This window comes from Cuculus canorus, chromosome 4 (assembly GCF_017976375.1).
Source record: "Cuculus canorus isolate bCucCan1 chromosome 4, bCucCan1.pri, whole genome shotgun sequence".
Lineage (NCBI taxonomy): Eukaryota > Metazoa > Chordata > Aves > Cuculiformes > Cuculidae > Cuculus > Cuculus canorus.
Genome location: NC_071404.1, coordinates 30,859,954 through 30,885,109, shown reverse-complemented (window position 1 = coordinate 30,885,109; position 25,156 = coordinate 30,859,954). Strand labels below are relative to the sequence as shown.

General features: G+C 37.0%; 1 protein-coding gene across 1 annotated transcript in view; it reads left to right on the top strand.

The window, feature by feature from the left end:
* The window catches only part of DLC1 (DLC1 Rho GTPase activating protein), a 221,963-nt gene that overhangs the window by 8,838 nt on the left and 187,969 nt on the right, over positions 1-25,156 (top strand). Inside the window, exon 2 of the mRNA XM_054065280.1 lies at positions 7,200-8,370. Coding sequence (XP_053921255.1) covers positions 7,312-8,370 — 1,059 coding nt within the window. The 5' untranslated portion in view covers positions 7,200-7,311. The remainder of the gene's footprint in view (positions 1-7,199; positions 8,371-25,156) is intronic.

Below are 25,156 nucleotides of genomic sequence, written 5' to 3'. Positions count from 1 at the left end.
TCAGGATCCCTTCTGGTTCTGTGCATCTCCCTCCTCAAGTAAAACCCACCTCTCACTTCAAAGGCATTTGCTATTGACTTGGACGAACATGGCTCTCGCAGCTCAGCCAGATTTCCTCCTTCTGCCTTGCAGGTATCATAATTGTCCCCTTTTTCTCCCCCACAAACAAGGTAACTTTGGGTACCTTTCAGAGCCACAAGTTCAGTAATTTCTCATTTGAGTATTGTTATTCAGTTATACCACTTGGTTCCTGTTCACTTTATTTTCTTGTCCTGAAACTTCTTTTAATTGACATTACAATATAAGCCAGTTCCATAGACTTATCTGAAGGTTGTTATCTGTTGCTACTTTATTTTGTTGGATCTACTGCTGGCTAGCAATTAATGGTGCATTGAAACAGTCTATTTTAAAAATCCTATATAATAGGGTTTGTGCTGTTAGGAATGTTTGTATGTTGCACCTAATTCATATTTCTGTAATAAAAACTGATACCAGAGCCACACTGTTCAATGTAGTGCATCTTTCTGGTGTGTGTTGAGGGCACAATGCAATATGTTTCCAATATTATTGTTTGAGAGTTTTTCACAAGGTTTTTTGTTTGGTTTTTTTTTTTTAATATCACTTTTTATTTTAAAGTATTTCACTAAAAAGTGACGACTAAGAATAGTTCCAGAAAGCACTTTTTATTATGGTTTGTGTGTTAGAATGTCACACTCTCATGTTGCATAGAAGTATTTCAATTAAAAAAACCCACATTATTTTCTGTAAAATAAAATGGCTATATTTTGTATATAGCTGTTATTCATTCTCCTTCTTTTAGAAAACTTTTAGGACTGGCTCTTGTTACATTAGATTATCACCAAACACTTAGCCTATGGCTTTTAGTAATCCTAAATAATATAACGTATCATTCAGTTTTTCTCCACCTAAGACTGTGTTTTAAGTACATTCAGAAACTCTCCTTATCTGTCTGGCTTTATATGACCAGAGTATTAAGTCTCTGAAAAATATCCATTTGAATTGCTACAGCCGAGTCAAAGTGTTAGCAAAATTTGTATTAATTATCTCACATGTGACAGCAGCTTCTTTTAAGAGACAACCTGTGATCCCAAATGCTATTTATCCAACTTGGCTGCTGATATTACTTTCTCAGAATAAAAATCCATCAACAAACAAAGTGAAAGGAAAGAGGGGAAAGGATTTTCATATTTTTGTCATTCACTTTTAATGGTTTTTGTCTTGAAAGGCCTGCAGAATGAAGCAGAAGAGAAAAAAATTAGATGAACAGTGTCTAGTAAGGTGTGCTGTCTCTATGGTTATGTGGATTACATTGATCTGAGTCCTTTAAAAACAATTTTTAAAGCAGAACCATACATGCAATATCCCTGTATCAGTTAATTTTAATGTACCTGTTTACCTTACTGTAGACAGGACTTCCTTTGCTTTTCTTGAAAAACAGGATTATCAGATATGCAATGCATACTATCACAGAAGCCCTGAGTCTTTGGTTGTAGCCAACGGCACTTGGGCTATGGATTTCAGTCAAGTGTTAATTACTTATACTTTTCACTGTTACTCAAAGACTTTACTTCTATTTCTGTTCACTAATTCATGCTTGCAAACAAACAAGAAGGGATCTTCTCAAAGAATAGTGCAACCACCATGTGAAAAGACACAACTGAGCTACGTTTGGTTTTATCTGTACAAAAAACAGCAGCAGCTATATTCCTGGCATGTGTTCACATTTGTAAGTGTATCACATGAACACACATGCAAGCATTACCATTACAATATATATGGAAGATCTCCACTGTTTTTTCACTTGCTTTAAAAGCAATGTGCCTTTTCTGATTTTTAGAATAAAGTTGTATGTATTTTCAAATTAGGTATTGGTTCAAAGAGTTAATATTTGGTCCTACATTACTATCTTTTATATATTATAAAAATTAGGAAAATTGCATCTGGCAATCACTATATTAATACCCTACAAAAAATAATCCTTATATTTCTGTTCTAGGACATCAGAGTTTATCATGGTCTTTACCTGTGCGCTATAAAGGCTGTTAATGTAGAAACTGCAGACTGGGTGAGCTCCACTTCAGTAAAATCCAAAGGGTTGTGCATGTATAGGAATGTAAAGGGAATAAGAGAAAGAAGGATTGTAAATTCTAAAAGAGGAGAAATTTTAAAATAACTAGTTGAGTGAAGACCTAGAGGCTTATGTTTTATCTCAAACTATTTGTAAACAACATTCTGTCTCAGAACTTTGTATGGAGTTACTGAAAAAGCTGAATGTAAGCCAGAGCAGGAAGATGTGATATGAGTTTATAGGAAACAGACACAGTTCACTCAGAATTCCTTAAATAGAGCTTGCTGACTGGGGTCACAGACCAATGAAGATAAAATAATGATAACAAAATAAATATTTCTGCTTGGTCTCCATTGCTTACATATGCCTGCTATGTAAAAAATGTAATGAAACAAGTTTTTCATCTCCGTGTGAACTCGTAAGGTAACACATTGCCTTAGTTTTTCACATAAAAGTTCTACATCCCATTCACCAAAAACTGAATTCTGCTGGCAGGACAGTAGGGGCTGTACTGCCTGGGCCACTCTCTCTGAAATTGTCCTGCCACTTGAACTTAGTGAACTCTCACATGTTCTTTGCAACAATCTCCCTTTGAAAGTTTTTCTGTTTATTGCAACATGGAGGTCATGCATGGTGCAATGAATGGTCACTGTGGTGGATCTGATGGGGGCAGCAGGGATGTCACACCTGGGTCAGTGGCTGTCCTCACCTTGGCCAGACAGAGATGCCACCAAGGTGTCCTGCATGACGGTGACTTATTTTTGCCATAGCCTTTTCATCCTAATGGTGTAGAGTTCACTGCTTCATCTCATGTGGTGGCTGCTGCTGCTGAATTGTTCTAGTTTCTCTCCTTACCATTTTCTTCCACTCTAGGAAAACCAAAGTGAGCTCCACTCCTGTGTCCTGGAAGGATGAGGGAGGAGATGGAATGCCAGAGAGCTCTTGCTTGTGTGTCTCTTCCTCTTGTAACTGGGAGGTTTTTGTGTCCTGTCCTGTGTCCTAGAAGTGGAGCTGGATCTGACAGGTCTGGCTAGTCACAGATATAGATGTTCAAGTAAATCTCCTTGCTTCCCTTTCCATACTCATTCTAGCTCCATCTCCTAGGTCTTCATGCTGCAGCCTGTGCGTCTTACACAGGATGTCAGTCATAGGTATTGCAGCTACTTTGCTTAAAGATATTTCTTGTAGGATGCCACGTTTCCTTCAGGACAGAAGCAAGAGAAGGTAAAATGCATCTTGCAAACTGTGCAGCATAGCCAAATCTAAATGGAATTTCATGAGATAAAGGAAGGATCTTCTCTGTCTGATTTTCAAAAGCCTGCTGGAAATAATTTAATTTGAGCTTCTTAGAAAAGAATTACAGGAATCCTCCTTGAAGAAAAGTGTTAGACAGTCCAATTATAGGAGAGTGTACCTGTTCACCTTATACATCACTTTACTCTGTGTTTTATCAATTGCAAAGTAAATTTCCCTCTCATGAAACTTGATACAAAACTTCCAAAAAAAAAAAAAAAAAAAAAGCATGAAAGTTTGCCCTTTTTTTCATTATAATTTACAGTGAAAGGATGCAGGCAATAAATTATTACAAAATCTTTTAAAAATAGTGTCTTGTTTTGTAAACTCAAATTTGTAAACACTGTGAATTATCAGAGAGGATGCTTGAAGGGGATTCTGTTGTAGCACGATTGCCCACTGCTCACTTCCATTTCCTTTGGTCAGGAATTGTCTACAGAGTCAATATTGCGTGTATTCCTTAAGTCACACCCAGAATCAAGTTTTTTTTGAGGCTAGAAGCCTTTGTCATTCATATTTTGTTTCAAAACTTATTCTTCGAAAGTTAATATTATTAAGCAATACCAAACTATTGCAAAGTAAAAGCAAATATGAGTCTAAAGTATGACCAACTGAGTGGACTATACCAGCTTTGACCAGTAGACAAAAGTCTTTTTCACTCTACAAGACATTTCAACAGACTGCTGAGAGTTCATTTGCCTGCCTAAAAACCTGGGAAAAAATCACATACAAAGGTTTCTAGTTGTAGGATTGCAAAGATGGAAATGTAGAAAGAGAAATGATTATTCCCTTGGTGAACAGTACAAATGGACTTGAGAGGGAAATTTCTCAGAGGATAACACATGTCTAGAAAAAAGTGAGCAACAACAGCAGAAAAGCAGTGATCAAGGCAGGAGCACTTTCTTCTGCAAAGTGGCACTACACTTCGCTTTCTGGCAGAGAAACAAGCAGTTATGAATCTCATTCAGTGGTCTGGAGTGGTGGACCCTTGAAAGTACAACTTATGCACCTGCATGTGAGTGCAAAGGTAATAGGTTATCCTGAATATAGAGGTAGAAGAGAAGTTCCTTGTTTTCCTGTAACTGTCAAGAAATTATAGCAGGAAAATAATTTATAAGCTGAATTACGGCAGATAATGCTGACTTTGAGAGGTGGAGGGAGAGTGGAATAAAAGTAAGCTTCCCAAAAACTATGGGCTCCTCCAGTGCCATGTGAAGAGGAGATTCCAGGGAATGGTAGCTGAGGCTGCCTGGACAGCGGGCACATGTAAGGTAAATTTTTCACACTTAGTGCTAATGTAAGCTCATATTTTAGAGCACAATGAAAGTGCTCTTGTCATATATTTATTTGTTTTGCATTTCAACTGAAGTATTTTGATACTTTCCTGTTTAATCATTTTTTCTGCAGTCTGAGGCAGCCAAAACTAGTGATAGTGCAAGTAAAACAGAGGGTTCCTAAAGTAAAATTTATTTGGTTTTCATCCCCCATGAAATACAGCTCTCCACATCCAAAAAATGAAAAACAGTAAGGATGTGTTCTCCCTTTTCTGCACATGTGTGACTCCATTTAGCAGCAGCAAGATTAACACACACCCATTAACTCCTTGAATGCCTGCCTTCTGCATGTTAAGAGCAACCTAAATCTTAGGGAGGTGGCTGCATGTGCATGAAAAGGAAGGTGGATTTTCTAGCTTTTTAGACTTAATATTAAAGGTGCATTTTCTTGATTTTTGTTAGAAATTCCTCTACAGCTGTAGCAAGTGTGTTTAATGTTTTGTAAAGTAGATGGACCTACTGTTCTGGTAGAGGTAGAGAGAGAGAAGGTACAATGGAGTTGCAGACAGGTGCAAATCACAGCAGTGCTAATGGAGGGCACCAGAAATCATAGAGCCCCTTTAAGTAAACCTGACCCTTTTCACAGACCAAAAAGGAACACAGTAGTGCTGTAAAACTAATTCAATTGCTTCTGAAGAGCTATAGGGTCCATCAGGAAAAGGTGCAGCAGAAGTTAAAAGTATCGTCGTTGTTATCTGCACCCTGTGGTAATTTTGGACCACAGACACTTAGAAATTGTATGAGAATAAAAATATGCAATAAAGTCCAGATAATAACGCAAATGCACAGCAAATTTATACTATAATTTGACTTTGCATTTTAATTTTTAGGCTTGATCTCATGTTCAACCAGGAAAGAAAAGAGAATCTTAAAGTTCTATTAATTTCTTACTACCAAATTTTGCTTCTGAAAGCAGATAATTTTTTTTGGCCTGGCTTTATGTGTTATTTTCCATTTTCCTCAGCCTCCCACACACTAACGAGTTGTGCATGGAATTCTCTTACCCTATGAATATATTTTCTTTTTAAGCACAGTCTCCACAGAGGTGGAAAATGTGAATGTGAAATGAAGCTTGAGATCCTCAAAGAAGGTTAAAGATCTAGGAGCATGTACAACTCTGTCCTGAAGGCCGGTTTGTCAAGACATAATTTGCAGAGGTTCAGTTGCATAGGCATAATTCTGCATTTCTTTACAGATTCTTTTACCTTTGGGCATGTGATTTATCAAGGCAGTTTTGTGGCCTTGTAGGCAAACAGAATTTGCCTTACTGAACTGAAATGACCCAAAACAAACTCAGTACTTAATCTTCTTTGTTGATGAAATCAATAAGCAGATCCATGCTAACTGCTGACAGTTCTTATGTAGGGAGTGAAAAGTAGAAGACCCTATTCCTTAAGTCTCTAATATTTTACAGGTGAAAAGTTTTGGTTTGTGATTTGACAAAGAACTTATTAGTTTTGTTTTATAATGCATAAATTAATATGAGGTATTTCCTTTGTGTTAATTCATATATACAATATCATAAGATTAATGTATCTCAAAAGCCATTGTCCAGAAGGCCCAATGCAGCAGTCAGTGAAAAATACCCACCTAGATAATAAAGCCGCGACAGTGGGCCCTATAGCAGAGCCCAAAAGTCCAGGTAAGAGGCGCAGTTAGTGCAGAATACACTGGCTCATAAGCTAACCTTCTGGAGATCCCCATTCTAAACAAGGATATCATCTCTTCCTTATATTAGTAGATCCCAAATACATTCATTCATTTTTTCTTTTTTTCAAGTTTCATAATGTGTTTGATGTAAGGAACAATGCAAAAGCCTAAGTTAGTTTTCCCAGGATTGTATTTGTTTTTTACCCCTCAACAGCTAATTCCCCCTGCAGTTTCCTGTAACATTTTTAATTTAAAGTTCTGAAGAGACGGAAACAAAACCAGTAAAATTGAAAGCCACTAAATGGGCCAAATCAACTCATAAGACAAGTGGTTTACAACTTTGGTAAATTCAGGTTAACCCTGAAGTGCTGCTCTACCTCTGGGAGACAGCCAAAATTCTGCAGTCTATGGGTATCTCTGGATAAGGAATAAATACAAAGTAACTTTGGGTGTGAAGCAATCATAAGACATAGTGCCATTTATACCCATGGAGATCAATATCTTATGACAGACAAAGTGGAGAGACACTTGTCAATTTTTGGCTGTGGAGCTACTTGCCTGTCCATAGGACTGTTTATTCCATTTTTTTGTTTACTCTATATTAGAGAGTAATCAGAAAAAAAGTTATACTGAATTATGAGTGCTGCCAAGTTTTGTATGAAAAGTATTAAAACTTTAAACAAAAAAGCCTTCAAAATGTGTGTCCTTCTGGTCCTGCAGTCTTATCTTGCTTTTACACATTTGTTTATACATTTGTTTAAACTGTTCCTTCCTTTTCTTACTTTTTCATTTGAAGTTGATTCAATAACCCAGTGTTTTTTTATTTCTTGCAGATGTTAAAATGATGAAACTCTCTTTCTCTCTGGAGCAGTGCAGAGCAGCCATGACACCTCCTCTAGTCCTCTGTGGAACATACGTTGCAGCCCGCTGCTGAACTGTTATGACATGTCTCTAGCAATCAGAAAGAAAAGCTGGGAAGAGCATGTGACCCAGTGGATGGGATTGGCTTTGGAGTCTGCAGAGTATAATACAGCATGTCGTCACGGACTTGTAGCTGATAACTTGCAGACAAGTATGGAAAATGATGAGGTTTTAAGTGTGGACCAGAAAGAAAAATGTGCTTCATTTCCAGAATTCTGTTATAGTGGAGAGCTCATTGGATTCCCTGCAAAGCAGCTGGGACATGTTTCAAAGGAGGTGGATGAAAATGATAACCATGAGGATGAGGAGCATTTTCTGGAGGCCAGCACAGAAACTCTAGTCCATGTGTCCGATGTCGATGATGACTACTCAGCACTCAACCTGGATAGTGCTAATTACCCCATCACTCCTGTAGGAATGGAACCAAGAGATGAAGACAAGAATTTAAATGGAGCAGTTTTTTTAACACAGACATTACCAATAACAGAGGATAACAAGGCGACTGAAGCATCTGGAATAATAGGGGATATAAGTAAAAAAACTGGATGTGACACAGTTCCTAAAGAGGAGATGGAAGAAGACAACAACATTTGTGGCAGTATTGACCAAAGTGTGGAGCTTTGTAATGATGAAGGGTTAAATGAAGTAGTGGATGTAGTGAAAGAGCATCTTTCTAGTTCTCCAAATGTGAAAGAAATTATTATGCCTGCGAAGCAGCTGCTTCGTACTGCTGTAATTGCACAACAGCGTCGTAAATCTGATGCTTTTAAAGATGGGCTTGGAAAGTCTGAGTGTAATGTGATAGAGAGCGGGATTTCTTCTGAATTATGCACCAGCAGTGATAGACAACTATGTTCAGCAGTGGAATCCAGCGAGTGCCTTATGCAATCTTCTCCTTGCTCTCTTGTCCCAGTAGTGGGAAATGATCTGGATGAAAGTGGTTCCACAGAACCTCAAGTTGCCCCTGAAAATAAATGCCTTTCAAATATCAGTTCAGCAGAAGACCTTCAGTGCTTACACATAAGGAATAATTTGACCACACAAGAATATTCAGACACTCAAGTGAAACTGCGCAAAAGAAAGGTAGGATGCTCATAAACAGCAGAGATCTTTTTTCTAGTGTTCTCCCCCAGTCTCTTACGAAGGTAATTCCATGACTAATTGTTTGGAGATAAAATGTACTTTTCAGCCTTGTTTCAATAACTTGTGAGAAATATTTTCAAACAATTTTGAGGAAAATGTGTCTATACCAAAACTGACATTCAGGAGCTTTTTTTGAGGTCTGAAAATGGCTGAGCTGTGAATTTGGAAGGAGCTTTATGTTCACTTTACTTTATATAATTTTTTTTATGTCATTTCTGTATTTTGTTCAGGGCTAGATGAATAAGTGTCTTCTATGGGTTTAGTTTTATTTTTGTTTTTCTGCTACTTTGAGGTATCATTAACCCTCTTAGGAAACAGATTTTGTCTAGCAGCTTGGAAGCCTTATTAAAACAAAAAAAGAAAATGGAGGAAAAGTGCAACAAAATAGGAAGAAGTGTAGCAAAACTTTAAAAGGGAAAAAAGGAGTGGAAACATTTTGCAGTAGCTCTTTGTTTTTCAGCTCAACCCCATGAGCATATGTTCTTACAAAAAGAAAATATTGCTGAGCTTGAAACAATGTTTTATAATTTTAAAGCAACCACACAGTTTCGCTGTCTACACAGAGTAAAGAAGAGTTTCATAATAAAACTTTAATGAGCAGATTCCCTAGAAATAAAACTCACATTGGCTTTCATGTGCTGGCTGTGGCACCATAGAATTCATCTTGAAGTCTGGCTTTACCAGATATGCTGCTTATTCTTGCTAATAACCAATTTGTAATTGTTTATCTCTCTCCACCTTTTCTCATTTCACACCATCCATTCTTTTGTCTGGTTTTATAAATCTGGTTTCTAGCAATTGAGTCAGGCTGCTTCTGTCAGCTGTACTGCCTCAGTAGCTGTTTCACTAAAGCACAAACTCACATATCGAAATTACTCTATACCAGCACAGCATCCTGAGCTGCTGATCATCGCTTTCTTGTGTAAGCTCTTTGGCAGTATTAACAGCCAATGAATACAGTTAGAAGCTGTAAATTACTTTTGCAAAAAGGTTCAGAAGCCATCAAAGCCAGTTGGTAATCCATACAATCACAGTTAACATGGTAACTCTTCCACTGATCTTGCAGTAGGTACAGCTCTGAGTTACCAGTAAGAAAAAGAAACCTGGCTAGCAGTACCAGAAATTTTAAACTACCAATTTGTAGAAAACATTTTAAGTTTAAAGCAAAAAAATTAACCAACTTATTATCATATTTAAGAACTAATTGACTATTACAAACATATGCTCAATTACTCTACTTTAGCATCTTGTTTTTTTACTAAGCTGATATCAATGCATACATTTCATGTTGTTAGCAAGATTCACTTTTATAATGTAATTTCAAAGTCCTGTAATTATTATTTGAAAAATTATTATTATTATTATGTACAGATACAGTCACTAGCAATATTGCTAGTTTCTATGTGTGTTGTATCTTGATTTGAGATCATATTTTCATTTTAAATTTACACCCACAAGAATTATATTTGAGGATGTATTTGTGATTTATGTGTGTTCCATTAAATATTTTTAAAAGACATAATATAAAAATTCCAGTAAGACTAATAGTAAGAAAAGCTTAGAAAGGATGTAAACACAGAAAGGAGGAAAACAAGGTTTTCTTCAAGGAAGGCTGAGAGTTAAATGGCTGCAACAACTGCAGAGCTGTGTGCACTTTTAAAGTGGACAGAGTGACTTCGGACTGGTTTGGTTAAAGAAGTTTTTACCAACAACTCTAAGATAATTTGGCTAAAGGGAAAATATACAATCTACTGTTGTTTCTGGTATTATTTATCAGTAAGTTCACAGAACACATCTACAAAGGTACATGCAGAATTTTTTCACTTATCTCTGATCACACACTATTTTACAGAAGGCTATCTATTCTGATAATAATCTGTAATGAAAAATCTGCTTATATTTACAAACTTTACCTGAAAGCCACTTCTGTAATTTTAACAACACATTAGAAATACAACAGACATGAAACTGAGTCCATCCATAAAAGTCAAGTATTTGCTTTGCAGTAACAGAAAGACTTAAGGGATTGGGAATGGTATATAAGACCTTTTCTCTCAAGGTCAGCAGTTCAAACAGTGCAGCTAAGGCTTAAAACACACCAATGTCTGATTAATGCTTAGTGTCAATCATAGTTGCACATAAATATGTGTTCATGGATGTTAGAATACAGGAAGAGGCACATTGAGATGAATTGCTAAAGATATTTGAGTACTCAAACCTTAGGGTGGAACCTTGGGGGATAATAGAAATGTCAGCTACTTCCATGACAGCTAAGATCTTAGGACCTTTAAGGAGATGTCATTCTACTCTTGCTGGTACTAAATTCTTCTCAAAACCTGTTCCTTGTTAACATATTTAAAACTACTTTTAATTGTAGCAACAGAGCATGGCCTTACGACTTATCCTTAGATCTTCTGCCTTCAAACTGAGGTTGAGGTGAGATAGTGTGAATCTGTTGGGCTTGCTCTGCAGATGAATGCAGGTTAGAAGGCTTAAGCACTTACAGTTTAGCATCTTTGACCAGCACTATCTCCACTTCCGTAAATTGCTTTAGTCATGATGGATGTACTGATGCTGAAAATACTTTTTACAAACTGGTCCAGCAGTTACAGCATTCTTTGCCCCTTCAAGTCACCAGCATTCAGATGGTTGATACATAGCACTCTCTTTGCCTTTGCTTTCTTATAAAGACTTCCTAAGGCTCAGAATTAGGAAGTGCCTGAATTTAATTGTGAGAAGTTCAGGTTATTAGGTCTAATTGAAAGATCCCACAGTAATCAAGCTATCTTGGTTTTGTGTTGACTGATAATCAATTCAGTTTATCCACAACATGAAGCTGATCATTATTAATGGTTCAGAGTAGCAAAAGCACAAATGGGTTAATTAGATATAGCTACACAAACTAGTCCCTCCTGTATGCTTTCTGGAGTTGAATAAAGTTTATCTTTTAAAACGGTCACTTGAGACTTACGCATTCTGAATTTCCAAAGATTATTCCAGTCTTTGGAAAATATGAGCCAGCTCTAATGCTTTTCACTTTGGGCATCACATGTACATTCACATGCATGTTCATATGCATAATACAATGGAGCTTCTAGAGAAAAACATCATACAAAGCCAGAACAGTATTGATTATTCATTCTTAAGGGCATACCAACAAAAAGAGAAAATTTAGTTGTAGTACACTGATTTTAGAATGGAAAAAAATGGCCATTACCTTGTAAAGAATCTTGCAATTTTTTTGATATTTCCCATGTTTGCTCCAAGCCACTCATCCCATCTGGCTTCGGGACAGCCAGCAAAATCCCTGTCGGAGAATATTAAGTAGGTGCACAACTACACCAGAACTCATTAACTGAAATTGGTTTTCAACATGAAAACAATACTTCAGTCAACATTCAATATCACTGAATATACACAAATACATAAGAAATATATTCCTATTTGATCTAGAATAAATGCAGGAAACATTCCTTACCTGTATTTGGGCTATTGGGGTATCAATGTAGTTTGAGTGCATGAGATAAATTTGTATCAGTTTCTTTTCATAGGTAACCTTAAACTGCACTTCAGTCACATTGAAACATTTTTTTATGCATCACTGAAAAAGGACATGTTTTGGTGTATGAATTCCTTATCTCTCTTTTATGAGACTTCCATTTTTTGATATTTGCTACTTGCAATCCCTACAAGACTAAAGAGTATAATAGTCTTTGTTATTCCCTAATGCTTACTATTGCAGGTAATACTTTAATCCAGATTTCTAGATTAAACACTGTGTGGTTTACAAAGGATACTTAAGGACACAACTAATGTCAGCATGACAGCAATAGCCAGTGTTAGTAAGATGCGAATTAATTTAAGTAAAAGATCATTAGAAAGTTGGCAGTAAATGTAGATGGCTACATGGGGTGACACAGTTCTTTGTAAGAGAGACTTTCACTCACAGAAAAGCTGTGAGATTTTCAAGTGTGATTTTGCATTTTCTGTGCTGTTGCAAGAAGGTTTGTTTCATTATTTCATCAATTATAATTATACTAATTTGAGAAAACAAGCATCCATATTTGCTAATTGAGTGTTATGCTTGTCCATGAGAAGTGAAGGCTGATTCTCTTCTAATACAATTCTGTTTTACAAGGCTAAAATTATGCATTTCTGGGAAGTTAGAAAGTTGAGTTCTTCCAGGAGCTTCTGCTTGTATCATTCTGTAAACTGACTCTACAGGAAGCTTATGTAACCTTGCCTGCTGGCTTAGTCCTCCCAGTAAGGCACCTGGGAGAGGCAGCAGGAAATCTTCCCAAAAAATCATAACAGCTACCTATTTTACGGAAATTACTTCCATATATTTTTTTTTCCCTGCTCCTTCTACTATTCACATTGCATGATCCCGTTCAACTAAGCATTCAATTATCAACGTTAGATTATTTAAAAAGTAAAATGAGCTTGTTGTGAACAGTAGCGTCCAACATTTTAGTTCTTTTTCTTATTTTATTGACATTGAAATACCGGGGGCCAAGTTTCCAGACTTGTCACAAGTATGTCTTTCTGGAGTCTTAGTCTCCCTTTACCTCAACTCTGTCTTTGTTGAATGGGGATAATTTAATGATTCATTTTTTCTTTTGGTACCAATTTTTAATTTACCTGTTAAGACTCTCAAAGTATACTTTTTTTTTTAATAATAGAAGGTGGTTTAGTAGTCATAGTGATCCAGTCTAAACTATTACTACGTAAATAATGATAGGCATATCCAGGCTTGTCAGTGATGGACACTCATTAGTGTTGCATTGTAACAATAAGTCAGACAGTTCAGCATAGGAAAGATAAGAATCTACCTTATTCTGAGATTCAGTCTGCAAATGTGTGTTAGCCAGAGGAAAATTATAGCTCTAAAAGTTGATGATTTTCAAAGTCAATTATCTTTAATTGCACCTTTGAAAAATATGATTTATAAATGCATTTGTTTTCCATAGTTAATGTTTTCCCATTTAGTTATGTTTTAGAGATAATCATCTTACAAATATTATAGTGGAACAATCCAACAACTAGGAAAAAAACTGCATTCTCAGATTATAATGATCATTAAAAATTCTGAAAATGTGGACAACATTGAATGTTTTTTGGATGGTGGTAGGAGATCAAGGCTTCGCTGCTTCAGCATGGTTTTGGGAGACCAAGGCTTCACTGCTTAAATGCAGACATTAAAAAAGCATCAATGTCTGGCTGTCAGTGGAACTACTGTGTTCTTATAGTATGTTTAAGTGCCTTGCTGAACTTGAGTGTTATAATAATTTGTAACCTCAGAGACTACGGAAGCTAGTTCCGATAGAAGCACTATCACAGCAAAATGAGTTTCAAATCATATGGTTCTCCAATTATATTTCTTGTACAATTCAGAGATGCAGTTACATCCAAACAGCTTTGTTTTCATATGCAGGGATAAATAATATGATGTTGGCACCTAGGGAATGTTTTTTCTCAGTTTTGTGACAATGGCAAATGCAAATATTGGAAATCTGATAATGTCTTTCTAAAGATCATCATTCAAACTGTGGAAATCTATTTCATCATGCATGGAATTTGGATTTGCTTTTGTTCTATTTCTGCGTCTCCTGTCATTTTCAAACTTAGTTGCTAAAGCTTTTAGCATGGATCTGTTTTTCCAAGCTCATAATGTGAATATGAATACCATCAAAAATTTATGAGAGATCTTAAGTCAAAACAGCTTTTTGAAAGTTTAGTTGCTACCTTCATGTCTCAGGGATACAATCTGTAGTATTAATACAGTGGGCAAGTATTACTGAGATCCACAGTTGCTTCACCACAAGGAATTTGCTGCATTTGCACATTGCTATCAAATGGTCATAGTTTCGAAGGCAGTGGGAAGAATCTGGCAAGAGCTGCAAGTAAAGAAATGCAAATACTATGATTTCTTTAAAAAAACTGAAACTTTCTTGGCTGTCATGAATATTTCTTTCTCTTTTCTGAACTGAAAAATTACTTCATAAATTTACCATTTAATAATGAAGATGTAGTTCTAAAATATTAATGGACTACAACAGTTGGATCAAGGATTTTTAAATTATGCATATTATCTATGGCACTTAGTAGAAAGTGGTGGTCATAAAGTACTGCTATTATTGTGGTTAGATGACTATGAATTTTCTCTGTAGGACTCACAAAAATATGTGTGATAAATATTATCTCCACCTGCGTAGCTAAAGAATGCTTTCTCACAGACTTCCTTTGTGTTTGGACTGAAGTATGATGTATTTCAAACAAACTGAAATGTATTTAAAACAAGCTCAGAACAGGATGGGATTATTGCCAAGCCATTACAGTATAACTTTTATGCAAATTTTACTTTGACACATTTTTGTGACAGTACTCAGCAATAAATTTTAAATGCTGCCAGCGTTGTCTAGACTGCAAACCAATAGACTGTTGCACATCAAGTTATGCATTAGTTGGAGTTCAGCTACCTAAAATGGTCATGAATGTATTTGTATTTATAAACGGCTCATAGTCACACATTAACGCTTCACCACAGTGATACTACATGCTTCCAGGAGCCAGTCTAGTGAGTTTTAGTTTCATGCAGTTTATACTCAAAAAATTCTATTTTTGTCCAGGTTTGCAATTATTGCTGGAAGAAAACTTCTAAAACATCTTTTCGTTTGTTTTTAAAATGAATCTTTAAAAAGACCCAATTGCTAAGGGCCAATTATTTGCTGTTTGTAGTCTCTAAATTCTCTGCTGTAGGTCATATTAGGTGGATCAATGACCACTTCCTAAAATGACACCAGATTTGTAATTCATACCACATTTTTGAGGGAAGCTGTCTGGGAAGAAATGAATGGGCGTAGTACACAAAAAGCAAATTTAACACTTTAGCAAATGGGAAGTGGAATTACAACTCTTGGGCAAATCCTTCTGGATTACATGACGTCACTATCGACACCACAATTTCCCACTAGTTAAAGAAAAAATTCTGAAAAAGGACAGTTCATTTGGCACTTTCATGAGCAGAATGTTCACTTTAAATTACCAATCAAGTGAAAACAGAAAGATTGGAGAGGCACAAAGAGGTACAGCTTCCATCAAAAAAGAGTAAATACACTATTAACCACAAAATTCAGCACTGGTGAGACCGCACCTTGAATACTGTGTTCAGTTCTGGACCCCTCACCACAAGAAGGATGTTGAGGCTCTGGAGCGTGTCCAGAGAAGAGCAACAAAGCTGGTGAGGGGGCTGGAGAACAAGTCTTATGAGGAGCGGCTGAGAGAGCTGGGGTTGTTTAGCCTGGAGGAGACTGAGGGGAGACCTTATTACTCTCTACAACTACCTGAAAGGAGGTTGTGGAGAGGAGGGAGCTGGGCTCTTCTCCCAAGTGACAGGGGACAGGACAAGAGGGAATGGCCTGAAGCTCCGTCAGGGGAGGTTCAGGTTGGATATCAGAAAAAAATTCTTCACAGTAAGAGTCATTAGGCACTGGAACAGGCTGCCCAGGGAGGTGGTCGAGTCGCCTTCCCTGGAGGTGTTTAAGGAACGGGTGGATGAAGTGCTTAGGGACATGGTTTAGGGAGTGTTAGGAATGGTTGGACTCGATGATCCAATGGGTCCTTTCCAACCTTGTGATTCTGTGATTCTGAAAATTCAGTATTGAAGCACTCCTGCATATATTAAAGAGCTTTGAAGGCATAGCTGTGGCAGAGCAGCTTTTTCAGCACAACCCCCTATTGCAGACATGACCTGTGCTAAAAGCAAAAGCTTTTCTGTCAGCAGTGATGTGTCTGCACAGAAGAGCAGCCCACCCTGGCCAGCTCTGAAGTTCAGGCTTTACAGCAGTGACATTCTTGAAACTGCACATCAAGGACTACTTCATAGAACAGCATAGAATGGTATGAGTTGGAAAGGGTTAAGTGTGCCCTTCCCTGCCTGATTTCCTACATATGGAGACCGAGCAATCTTGCACTTTATGGAAAGCATCTTTAAATATTTGCCAGCGGTGTTCCACTCTCTTGTCCCTGATGACTGTTTCACAGGAAGTCCTACTGAGTAACTCCTTGCTGCAAGTCTGCTTTCCCAAAATTTAGGGTCCTGACTACGCTCCTTGCCTGTCCCATAACCTCAGGACCTTGAACTCCACCTGTGCATGATCACTGCAGCCCAGGCTGCCTCTGATCTTGATGTCACCGATGAGCTCACTTATATTGGTGATCATCAGGTCCAGTATTCTCTGTCCCTTCTGAACTCCCTCTAGCCATTGATAGACACGCTCTAATCATGGGATTCACCCCACCAAGTTTCAGTGATGGCAACCAGATCATAGCTTTCTAGTAGCACAGTAGCTTCCAGCTTTTTCTGTTTGTTGCCCAAGCTCAGTGTATTTGTATAAAGATGCTTCAGCTGGGCTGTTGGCTGCATCGCCTTCTTAGTTGAAGATCCTTTACTTCCCTTAAGGTATTCCGTGGACGTTTCCTTCCTGACAGCTACTACCTCAGGAGCCTTCCAGTCATCTCCACAAGACCAACTGTGCTGCAGCATCCCCAGCATGCCCTGGGGCAGCAGGTGGAGGGCCCACACCAGTACCCCATCCCTCCAACTATTGTGTGTCCTCCTGCCACTAGTCATAAGCAGGCCTGGTATTATCCCACTCCCCCTTCACATCTGGTTTAAAGCCCTGTCAAAGAGCCCTGCAAGCTCCTGAGCAAAGACGCTCTTCCCCTTTGAGAAAGGTGGCTCCCACCTGATACCTGTAAACCTGGTGCTGTGTAAGCCACCGTCAAAAAAACCTCCAAAGTTATTATGATTACACCAGCCATGGAGCCATGTATTAATAGACTGGGACCATCTGATCCTTTCAGTGCCACTGCTCGTAGCTGGACGGATGGATGAAAAAAATCACCCAGGCCCCAGATTCCCTCACAAGCCATCCCAAGGCCCTAAAATCTCTTTTGATCACTCTTCAGCTACATACTGCAGCTTCGTCAGCTCCCACATGGAACAGCAGAAACAGGTAGTTGTCTGCAGACCTTACCAGACTGGGGAGTTTACTAGCTATATCCTTTATCCAGGCTCCTGGGAGGCCGCAGACTTCCCTGTTAGTAGGGTACGCTCAACATATTGGACCCTTTATTTGGCTGTTGTAGTACAGTGGTGAGTAAGTCCAGAAGTATCTGACCAATTCCCATGCAGTTGTTAAAAGCAAACAAGAAAAGAGAACACTTCCATGTGCTGAACTGCAGCAGGGTGGTAGCCATCTGCAAAGTGGTTTCCACAGGGGCTTCTTTTATTGTTTGTGTTTTGTTTTGAGGGTTGTTGGTTTTATTTTGTTTCCTGGTAGTACATATGACTGAAACACCTAAAAATGTGTTGCTCAAGCTTATGTCTCTCTTAATGGCAACAGAGGTTTGTAAATACAAGGGTGTCTATGCCACAGATAGGGTGTATTGAATATGGCTTTACAAAATGAAACAATGCCATTTCTGCTGCCAAAATCTATTCCAAGCTCCAGAGGATATGGCCTAAAATGGTTATGAATTCAGATTTAAAGGGGTATACTTCCTCCTGTGAAAAAAATCCAGGCAGAAATTCAGCTTTTCTCTGTATGTATTCATGAATGCCTGTGTGAGCAGGAGCAAATGTATGGCAAATGTAAACCAGATCCTTGCTGTCCTTTAGAACTCTGTTACAGCTGTTGTTTAATGCTTTTACAACAATAGAATTGTTGTAAGGAACTCAGCTTATGTACACAGTGTTAATGAAAAATTAGCTCACTGTAACATGAGGATGTCCTTCAATTACGTGCCATATTACAGTAGTAACTCTCATATCTTAAGTTTCACATTGGTTTTGCAGTCTCACCTTACGTAAGAGAATAGCAAATGCAATATGTAAAATATTTATACTAAATGGAAGTTTATTTATCCTTTCCTGCATGACGTCTCCTTCCTAAACATTTTTACACGCAGCAGATTCAATAAAACAAAGGTTTCTGTTGAGATATCCTGAGTGTCCTACTGATTTGGATAGCTTTACTTTAACATAAAATGTATCATCTAATCACCCATTCAAAAAAAATCTTTAGGGAGATGATTCTGTTCTTAAACTACATGTTCTACTATCCTGAGTGGTATCATCAGTCTTATTGAAAAAGATGGTTTGTATGCACTGGTAATCATTGATATGCCATTCATGGCAATTCATGGCTGTTTAATACATGAAAACGTTCAGTAATGCTGAAGCTCATGGCTTGTGCTGCATGTAATTTTAGTTTCAAAATATTTTAAAAGCTGACGTCTTCAGTGCATTGAAAATGAAAAAGCATGGCCACAAGCAAAAATTTGGCTATGTAAACCAAACTACTTTCCTACATCCAGATTTTCTGAAACACGCTGCACTTTTCTTCTGATAAATACCAGGCTGTGTTTATCTCACACAAATTTAGTAGTGACTGTATGTGTACATCACACCTCACTGCATCTGCTGAATTTATTCCAGCACCATAAACTTACCTGTTTACAAATCTTCTCTACTGCTTGATAGATGATGACAAGATGATGTGGTACCACTGACCTGATTAGGCTTTACATTCATGTTGGAAGTAAAATAGCCAGACTGAATAAGGGAAGAAACAGGACAAAAGAGACAGATATATTGAGACACTATATTATAGGCGGGATAAAACTGTAAAGTAGATAGGCGAAAATTAACTGATTTTCCATGTATAGGGATCATTCAGCTCTTAGCTGCACAAAGCTTTCTCAGCTCACAGAAATGACTCCCAGCTGATCACCTTGTCTGTTTCCAGACCTTCCAGACCTTCCTTTGTCTCTGGTAACAGAGACAAAGCTGATTTGGGGAGTTCTTCCATATCTGTGCCTTGATTTATATTCTTGTGGGTAAATATTCTGCAGGACTTGTAATTTAGCACATTTCACAAACATTTAATTAAGCCTTTATAAAATTCATATTGTAATTTTCACTGGAGGTTCTTTTTCAATATATGTTTTAAAGTAATTGGTTGTGGTTTTGCAGATCGAAGTCTATGAATAATTATGACTGTGGAGCAGTTAGCGTTAATCAGATTCAGAAGAAATACATACATTCCTGAATTTTGCTCTCTTGGGAATAGTAACAGAAGCTTTAGATTAGAATGTCAATTATTTTTATTTTAGGTCATCCACACTCTCTCTCAGACAAAAAACATTCTTTATCCTGTCCATACTCTTCTACTCAGTGTGTTACAATCACTGATTCTTCCCTTTCACTTCTGACTTTGAATGCTTTGATTTTTTCCCTCACTTCATGTACTAAGCTCACTGTGGCATAATTAAACTTTTTAGCCTTTTGGAGCTTATGCATATATAAAGGAAAGATCACTCAGTGACATGAGAATATTGTTTATTTTTGTTCTTGCAAGCATCATGATTTCACAGGGTCTGATTTCAGGCTCAATGCAGCAGCCAAACAGACCCATGCAGTCACACGAACAGATTAGGGAGGGAATATGAAGTTGTTGGAGAAAAGAGTGAACAACTTACATGACTTTGACTCCACTTCAGTATGAGGAAGAGATTTGTCTCAAACACCCTCAAGAACAAGTTTCATAGCAGTGATAATAGTTCCTAGTCTCCTTGCTCAGCATACACTTCTACAGCTGTGTAAAATCTCTACTCAAATACACTTATGAGACTATCTAAATAAACCGAACTATTCAGTGCCTTTTTCACAGCTTCCTTAGCAGGTATAGTCTGCAGTGACCTGGTTTCTGACTGTGGGTTTCCTCTCTTAGTTCTTTCCATTACACTTAGATCATGGAGGAGAAACCGTCTCACAGAACATAATGACAATTTAAATGTCAGCACTGTTAGTCACTGATGATCGTCTTAGGGTTTAAACAGAAATTTCTTATTTTCTAGCTGCTGTGTTTAGAGGAAATATTCACCAGCAGCAAAGTATAATTTTGGAGCTTTGATCTTTTCTTTGAAACATCTTTCAAAGTGTAAAGAAAACTCATCTATGCTATGAACGACATGAGAGAATATTTCTGGAGTTAGACCAGGATTCTGAAGGTGAAAGGACACTTCTCCAGCTCTCTCAACAAGTCCCTGGGAAACTTAAAAATAAGTCTTGCTGAAAAAAAACATTTGGCATTTGTTATTTGAGAAAATTTCTTTATTCCAGGAACTGCCTCATGTAACAGAAATTTATTTACCATCTGTGTAGACTCTAAAAATTTTCCATCTTACCAGATACACAGCTGAAATAGAAAGATTTTCCATCCCTATGCTTTCCACCAAACTCCACTTTAAGAGAGTGCTATTGTAAAACCTTATGAAATTTTTGTTTTCTCCAAAGAGGGGGTAGCTCAACTGTAGCCTGTCGAACTCTGAAGTTCTATTTGTGACCTCTAATGAGGTCATTTTACTGTTGCTAAAGCACCTAACTTGGGGGAGGGAAAGCAGGAGTTCACAGACCCAGTATTGTAAGATATATGCTTGTTTTAATTATCCTTACACTTGTTTTAATTACTGTGACAGTGCTGACTTGTAATCAAAAAATAGTCACTTGAGAGATGAGTTGCTTTTTCTTTCACTGCAGATGTACTTCCTCAATTTCTTAGCTCTGCAGCTGCAGAGGGAGAAAAAGCTTGTTTTAGTTGGTTTTTTTTTAAAAAAAAAAGAAAAAAATAGAAGTAACAGGTCCTTTAAATGTGAAACCATCTGTCTCTTTGTAATTCTGTGTATCACTCCTGAGTACTGGTATGAATACACAGGCTTGAAAGCAACACAAGTAATTCCTGGGACAGAGAAAAGAGTTCAGGAAGAGATGTCAGGCTACATAAACTTAACTTCTTTTTGTAGTTCCTGCTTGGGTTTTTTCTTTCGTATATTCTGTGGTTACATATAACTTTTGCTTTTATGCACATATGAGGATTCTCAAGAATCATAGGGCTGATTCTTATTTAATGCTCAGATGTATTTTGATGCCATATACCAAAATAATACTTGTGTTAGTAACAAGCTTTGTGTAAAAGGCAAGAGGTAAAAGGCCAATGTCAAAAGCTTTCTCTTCAAAATTGAGGAGTCTGATTTGCTTAAAGAATAAAAAATAAACTGCCATTCTTATTATCATTCCATTTTTTCCTGACTTAACTAATTTAATTGTCTTTGTTATACTTCGTTGAAGGGCCTTACCCTGTATAGACCTCTTACAGATGCTCTTTCTTTCATAATTCTGAGTATTTGAACTAGTAAAATTTTATGAGATGTGACATTGTTCTAAGTGCAGGTATTACTGAACCTTTTAATCTGGTAATTTTGATCTCTATTTTATACTGCATTCTGTCTATTTTTGGACTTTTGTATAACTTCTCTATTTGTGTATGGCAAGGTAAGTTATTTCGTATTTCAGCAAAAAACATGTAATTGTGAACAGATGTGAATTTTAAGCCATTCTATTTTCTTTCTCATTGCTGCTAAATCATCTGCAATCCATAAATGAGGAGTAAGAATTGTATTTTCAATATGCAACCGTATGTGTTATTCAATAGTGAAAATTTTAATGCGAGTTGCAGTTCCCAAATAAACAAAAGTTTTTCCCATTGTTTTCTGTTAGGTTTGTACTAGTGCGTTAAGGCCTAAATGTACAATGGTTTTGTTAGTTTGGGTCAGGAGCATGCTTTTGAAGCAAGTTTGCTGATTGATATGATATAAAGCATGACAAGTGACACGCTGAAAGATGTGAGATGGTAAGATTCGGTGTGGATTGCCTGATTTAATAGCTGAATGGCTGATTTGATAGATGTTAATGCAGTGCTTCACAAAGGAAAACTGGTTTTAGGGTTGCAAATAGCCAGGGAAAATTTTTCAGATATTAGGAAGCAAAAATAATTCTCAGAGGGTAGCAGATTTATGTCTGCATAGTGCAAACGGTATGAATTGAAAGACTAGTTATCAAATGTAGTCACATCAATGATTCTGTCCTCTGCCTTGACCAAACTGGCTGTAATATACATAACTGTTACGAGAAGACAAAGTTAACTACCAAGAAATCCTGTGAAGACAGGTTTTCAAGAGGTCCATATAGTACAGTTTCATTTTAGTTGAATTTGATAAATATTGCCTGGTAGAATAATAAAGCCCCTGAACAAACTATGCAGTCTTTTGATATTTTTACAGTTTTTGTTTCAGCTGTCTGAAATATAGCAGATGCAATGTAAAACCAGTGAATAGTATTTTCCCCTGTTATTGTGCTTTCTAATTCTCTCACTAATTCCCAGTAATCTTGTGGTAATGTGGTCGTTCTGTAGGCCAGCTGTTCAACTCTCCATCAATGCATCCTCCTGATGTGCATTTCCCAGTATTTTACAATTCAGTGTCCCATTCCACTTCAACATAAAAGATTTTTAAAACAAAACAACATAGCACTGGGCATATAGACAGAGAGCGTAGTAACACATAAACAAACTCAGTCTGAATAAGTGGTGGGTGAGGAAATAACACATATTATACAGTATAAGCAGTAAAATACTCTTAACGTGTTTGAAATAGAAGTAGAGACTACAACTTGTATACTAGGAATTTTTTATCTCTGACACAATTAGCTTTCTTTTCCTTTTCTTAATTGCTGCCTGCAGTAGAAGGGAATTATTTGGTTCTGTTCTGTAAGCCCTCAATATTAGGACTCTATAGTAAAGCAAATAATATCCCCCATCATTGCCATTAGTATTACTGTCACTCTTTGGAAAGAACAGCTAACAAAGGTAAGATTTGTCTGTACAGAGGGAATAGAAAGTGTATGAGTAGATTAAAACAGAAATAGCTGATTTGTTCCCTCTTACAACACATTTTTCTCCTAAAATGGCTTGTGGTAACACCAAATATTAAGGAAGCAGAAAATAGGGATGGTTTTGCCTCTAGTATTACCCCAGATTCTGCAAGACAATAGAGAAATTCACAAGTTAGAAGTCATTGCTCTCTCCTGGTCATCCCAAGGCAGTTTTGGGTGGGTTTTTATAAAGTAAAAATGAAAAGAAAATTTTTGTCTGCAGTTTAAGGCTCCTCCTTTGTTTATTGTGAAGCCTAACATTTGACTTGAATACAGTGCTTGGATTCAATTTGAAATGTAACTCTGTTCCAAATGGGAAAAAAATCTGTTCTACTTAGGGTTGTCTAATAGCAAGTATGGTTTATAGTGGATACTTTGGATTTGGGCCATCTATCTAATTTGGAAGTTCTCTCTTATTTAACACCTACCAAGATTTACACCCAGGCCACAATTCCAGCAGGCACAGCAAATGTGGACTGTGACTTAACCCAATAACGCACAAGGAGGCTCAGTGTCGAAAGGAATTTATGGCATCTACTTCATTATATTATTGGTCATACTCTATCTGAGTGGTTCCCATTACTCCATGACAAATAGTGAGATTTTTCTTCTTTACCGTGACCCAAGCATAAAATATTCTACATTTCTCTGGGAGTTCCCATATTGTATGCATATGTATTATGTGGCAGTGGTTTTGATCATTTTTGGCAGTGTGTGGAACAGTCGCTTTCTGATTATATCACTTCAAATTTTCTGTAGGGAAATAAGCATTCATTTGTTCTAGTTTAATCTGTCCTGTAGAAAAAGAATCTCCATTAGCGTATTATTTGTGTTTTAAAAGGCGGTATGAAAATTTCTAGAAACAAACATTGAGGAAGATTTTTGTTAAAAAGAGTATATAATACTTGTCTCCAGTAAACAACCTACATTTTTGAGGGTTTTTTTTTAGAAAATTTAACTGAAATTTAGCAGACTGGTAAAAAAGTTACCAGCAATAACATCAGTGCAAACATAAATAAATCGAAATAGAGTAGTAATCTTATTTATTCTCAAAGGCAGAGCTGATGTTAGGACTTCGGAATTCCTTGAATTCCAATACTTCAATTAAATCTCGAGGGGATAATACACGAGCAAAATGAACATTTTGGTATTATGCTTTTTTTCAATAGCAAGTAGAATCATGTTAAATACATAACATAAAAAGGGTTATCACTGTTGAAATAATAGAATGTACATAAATTAAAAGAAAGACAAACAGCAGAAAAATAGTATGGCTCTGTGCTGGGGGTTTTTGTGAACTTAAGCTGATTAATTGACTTTTTGTCAACAGAAATTTTCGACTATCAATGAAACCTTTTGATAAATAAACCTTTTATTATGCTTTCAGTTAAAGGTTTCCTATGGAATAAAATAGGAGTACATCAGGTAAGATCATGATAAGGTCTTTTAAAACTGTTCTGATTACCTCTGCTTCTCCCAGATGTTTAAAGAGAGTTGTTCTGGCAGAAGCCTTACACATTTCCTTGTTTTCACTGAGTGCTATGAAAGATGCTTTCTAACTAGTGATGAAGATATTTCTGCTGAGTTATATCTAATGTCAAATTACCTGCCTCAACTGAAACTGTGTATGGCTGGTCACGTGGAGAGGCGACAGCAACACAAAGACTGGGTGTGTTGGTGAGGAGGATACAGGCGGAAAAATTACAACTCTGGAACAGCACCCATTTATCACTTGTTGCTGTACCCTCCATAACCACAAGTTACATAGAAGAATCCTATTCTTTGTCACTTAGTGGATTAATTGCACATGACAATTGCTCTATAATCTTTTTATAAACAATAAAAGGGTTTCATGACTACACAAAAATATAGTGATAGGAGGACAGAGAAAAT